General features: G+C 64.8%; 1 protein-coding gene across 2 annotated transcripts; it reads right to left on the bottom strand.

The window, feature by feature from the left end:
* Positions 1-217: 217 nt before the first annotated feature.
* LOC123817985 lies at positions 218-3,178 on the bottom strand. 2 transcript variants are annotated; one of them, XM_045837825.1, is made up of 2 exons: positions 2,771-3,178; positions 218-2,625 (listed from the first exon to the last, which is right to left on the bottom strand). In XM_045837825.1, the coding sequence occupies exon 2, from the start codon at positions 2,121-2,123 to the stop codon at positions 1,029-1,031; it is 1,095 nt and encodes a 364-aa protein (XP_045693781.1). In that variant the 5' UTR covers positions 2,124-2,625; positions 2,771-3,178; the 3' UTR covers positions 218-1,028. The 2 variants fall into 2 exon arrangements, with proteins under 2 accessions (XP_045693781.1, XP_045693782.1); XM_045837826.1 differs by having other exon boundaries at positions 218-2,585.
* Between the last annotated feature and the right edge of the window lie 1,361 nt (positions 3,179-4,539).

The following is a 4,539-nucleotide window of genomic DNA, read 5'->3' as shown; positions in this document are numbered from 1 at the left end:
TATTTGCAGGATTTGATAAAAGATTAGAATTCAAAATCTTTAAAATTTTTTTCTTAAAATTTTTATTTATTGATTTGACAGAAAGGGAGGAAGGGGAGAGAGAGATTTGTTTTTCCACCCATCTATGCACTCACTGGTTTCTTCGTGTACATGCCCTGACCGGGGATCGAACCTGCAACCTTGGTGTGTGGGGATGACGCTCTAACCCACTGAGCTACCTGGCTGGGGCAGAAAAAAAAATTCTTGGAACTCAATAACCAGAAAATTAACAAAATTTTTTAAAAAATTGCTCAAGGATCTGAACAGACACTGTGCCAAAGAAGAAATGCAGATGGCAGACGAGCGTGAGAAGACACCCCACATCCTGTGTCGTCAGGGAAATGGGAATTAAAACAACAACGACATTGCCACTGCACACAGGCTAGGGCGGCCGGAGTCCAGGCCCCGACAACACCAAGTGCAGACGAGGAGATGGAGCAGCAGGAGCGCCCGCTCACGGCTGGTGGGGATGCCGCACGGTGCAGCCACTGCAGGTGACGGTTTGGCTCACGGAAGTTCCCAGCGGCCTCATTCCTGCCTGCTGAAACTGGCAGGCAACCAGGATGCCTGTCAGCAGATGATGGATAAGTAACCCGTGGTCCATCCAGACAACGGAATGTTACTCAGCACGGAAAAGACAGGAGTGGTGAAGCCATGAAAAGACTGGAAGGAGCCCTGACTGCACGTGACGAAGTGACAGAAGCCGTCTGAAAGGCTACGCACTGAGGGATTCCAACTCTGCGACGTAGTGGGAAAGGCAACCACTCTGGGACAGTACGCCACAGACGTGACTCAGTAACAACCTGGCTCGTGGGGTTTAACCACGTGCTGCAGCTGTGCAAAGTGGGAATAAGGGGCAACTGTGTGTATGTGGGGGGGGGGTTTGGGGGTGGGAACTTAACTTTCCCCTCCGTTTCTCAGTGAGCATGTAACTGCTGTGATAAGTAAGCTCTCTGCACAAAGCCACAGCTTCCTGGGGCGTCTCCCCCTCACGTCCTCCTCCAAGGGACCCAGAGGCCCAGGTCTCTGCAGGTTTGGAGCCTCCAGGCCAGGGTGAACTCACCAAGCAGAACATCAAAGGCTACGGGCCACTGAGGTCCACATTCACGCCCAAAAGCCAGCACGGTTCTGGCCAAGTTGCTCACCTTTCCAAGTCCGGTGCTAGCCCACCCACAGGAGATTTCCAGCGAGAAAGACCCCCAACGCCTGCGCCTTAGCCCAGAGCACTCCTGGGTGGGGGCACTCGCCGTGCTGAGGTCTCCTCTCTGGCACCAAGGGCAGCTCCTCCAGGCAGGTTGGGGGGGCAGGGCCGGTGTGCTCCCGGGGAGGCAGGGCAGGCTCCAGCTCTGGCCTGGGAAGCAGCTGGCTGGCTGCCCGGCTGCAGCCTGGGGAGGAGCTGGGCTCCCAGCTTGGCAACAGCCAGGGTGGGTTTTATGCTGCCTACACAGCCACCGGCTCTGGCCTGACGGTGCTTCTCCCGAGAGGACCGTCTGCAGAGGGAAGGATCCCAGCAGGGGCCACCCTGAGAGGCACCCCCAGTGTGGATGGGGCTGCAGCTGAAGGTCCCCAGCGATGCCGCACAGAAGCGGGGAGGCGCGAGGACTCACAGAAGCAGCCCCCCACCTGGGGCCCTGGGCCCGTAAGCGGGGCTTTCTGACCCTCCCCCGACCCTGGAGGTGAAGCTGGCCGAGACCCCACGCCCAGCGCTGTGCACGGCTTTTGGCCAGGTTCCAGCCTGACGCAGGGATGTGGGGTTCTGCCCAGTGGCGGCTGCGGTCAGTCGAGGTCAGGAGGGGCTGGGAACCTCCAGGCCGATGGACGCCGCGGACCGCTGAGGCCGGGGCGCGGGCGGTGTCTGTGCCCCCAGCACAGAGCAGGAGGCCGCACCTCCAGGCGGCACTTCTGTCTGTCCACGTCAGCAACTGTTTGGGGGCACTTGGGGCGCCGGCACGCTGCTTCCTCCGCAGGACCATCTCGGGCAGCAGGCCAGGCACGTGCCAGGGGTTCCACGGCCCGGGGGCCCGTGTGGTCCGGTGGCCAGTCGTGGGCTCTGTGCACGGCACACCCCTGAGGGGGGGCGCCATGGGGCGGGGATGCAGCGTGGGCCCCAGGGGGCTGGGAGCTCACAGAAGGCCTGCCCCACGTCTGCTCCAAGGCGGGGAGGGGGGGCACGCTGCAGGGGTGTTCCCCAGACCACACCCGCTGACACCCTCCCTCCCCGTGACCCTGCCCCGGGCACAGCTGTGAGTGGGCAAAGGACTCGAAGCTGAGCATCCTCTCCAGTGCCCCAGGCCTCTCGTGGGGAGGGGGGAGGACAGTTTGTGCTGAAGTACGGGGTCCGGCCTCTCGTCTGCGTGTTACAGAGCTCAGACGGAGAGAGGGAGGGGGAGAGAGAGGGGCAGAAACGCCGATCTGCTGTTCCACGTATCGATGCGCCACCGGCTGATTCCTGCTCCTGCCCCGACTGGGGAGCAAACCCCGGGAGCTTGGTGTTTGGGGGCGACGCTCTGGCCCACGGAGCGGCCCGGCCAGGGCTGCCATCCAGCCTTTCCAAAACACAGGAAGAACGCAGGCAGATGCGGGTTCCTTCACAGGGAACAGGTTGCGAATGCCCCTGTGGGGTGTGGCCGCGTCCCCTCCCCCCAGGCAGACGCGGTCCCCAGAACGACCCATCCAGGCGGCGCAGAGCGAGCAGAAGGACCCCCCAGGGTCACACGTCTCTGAAACTTACCTTTGAAAGCCGCCAGGTGCCAGCATGTCTTCCCGACGAGACCTCGCTGCCTTCCAACCAGGAGCCCTGGGGTCCTGCTCACCGGATCCGCGGGCACCCGTGCTCCGGTTTGTGGGGACGGCGCCGGACTGCGGCTCACGCCAGCGTCAGGTGTGAGCCTCTCCAGCAGAGCTCAGGGCAGGTGTGGGCGCGCCTGGAAACTCGGGCTGCACGGGCGCCCCTCCCGGCCGGCCGCCTCGGAACACCCGCAGGCAGGTGCTGGGGGGGTGTGGTCAGGGAGGGGTGGGGAGCTGGAGGCCCAGGTGGGGCCCTGGGATCAGAGCCGGGCAGGGACCAAGGCCTCCTCGGGCCGGCCCGGCACAGCCAGGGCTGCCGCACCTCACCGGGTCAGGGCCGCACCAGCACCCCCACCCCCACCCCCACGGGAGCCGTCTGCCCCCGGCCCTGGGGACCCAGGCCCCCTCCCGGGGTGGGGGGGGCTCCCCGAAGAACGAGCACTGGCCCTGGGGCAGCGTCACTGGGACGTCTGGCGGTGCCCTCCGCCCTGCCCTGCGAGAGCCGCCGGCCTCTGTGCGGTGCTGACCTCGCTCTCAGACAGGCCGAGACCCCCTTCTGTCCTCGGGCCGTGGGACCGCCGGGCTCCTGGTTTCCCTGGTGCTCTCCCCCGCACCACTCCCTCCGTTCCTCCTCGCGCCCGTCCGCAGCCCCACGGGCGGGCACTGCCACGCCAGCCGGGGTCTCTCCCTCTTCACCGTTCTTCCCGGCACCCACAGGCCACACTCGCTTCCCCGTCGTGGCCCGTCGGCTGGGCCAGCGGCGAGGGGACCTGGCGTCTCGCCATGTTCGGGGGAGGCAGCCAGCCAAGCTCCCCGAGGTGGGCGGTGGGGTCATTAGGGCATTTACAAGTGGACACCCAGCAGCCCAGGGGAGTCTGTTGGCTCGTCCAGGGTGGACTAGTGCGCAAACTAAATGTCTGTCTCCTTGAATCCGGAGTCGATACTCTTCTGGGCCCCTGGCTGCACAGCCGGTGGCCGGGTCTTTGTCCCAAACAGTGTCCCCACCGGAGAGACGGGCAGAGAGGACGGGCGGGGGCGGGGCAGGACGGGCGGACGGGGTGAGGGTGCTCGCCGAGACCACGCAGGACGGAGCAGTGAGGTCAGCTTCAACGGCCGAATCTAAACAAAGGCAGAGGGCTGCTCTTCCCACTCTTCTCGTTCTACCTTCTGCAGGAGTTCTCAACTTATTTTGAAATACGCAGTTAAAGCCATAACCACAACAAAAAAGACCTGTTTTGGTTTTCATTTCTGGCGCTGTTCCGTGTGGTGGACAACCACCAGGTCCGAAGCTGTACTAGTCCTGCGGGGTCTTCAAAGGGGCCAGAGAGCCGCCGGGGCCTGCCACCAGGCTCCCTCCGCGCCAGCGCTGCCGGTTTCTCAGCGTCCGGTGGCCCGGGCAGAGCCCCACCGGCTTTGCAGGCCGCCCGCCCCCACCCCCGCCGCCGCCCCCGCCCGACTAGGTTTCTCGCCACTTTCCTGGGCGCCTTCAGGTTGTTGTTTGACAAGGAGGCGCGAGCAGGCCCGGGCCGGGGTGTCCAGGGGTGGTGGGGGGCAGTGTTCCCAGCCGCCGTCTCCCCGGCTTCGGCGCCGCGCGTTCGGTTCACCTGTGCGCATCCCTCCCCGGCTCCTCCGGCTGCGGAGGCGGTGGCCGCGGCGGGGGAAGCGCGGGGCGGGGGCCCGGGGGGAGGGCGCGGGGCGGAGCGCGGGCACCGG

Source organism: Phyllostomus hastatus, unplaced genomic scaffold (genome assembly GCF_019186645.2).
Source record: "Phyllostomus hastatus isolate PE091 unplaced genomic scaffold, TTU_PhHast_1.1 phas_contig_244, whole genome shotgun sequence".
NCBI classification, from domain to species: Eukaryota; Metazoa; Chordata; class Mammalia; order Chiroptera; family Phyllostomidae; genus Phyllostomus; species Phyllostomus hastatus.
Note: the sequence above shows the minus strand (reverse complement) of the source record. Positions and strands in the feature narration are given on the sequence as shown.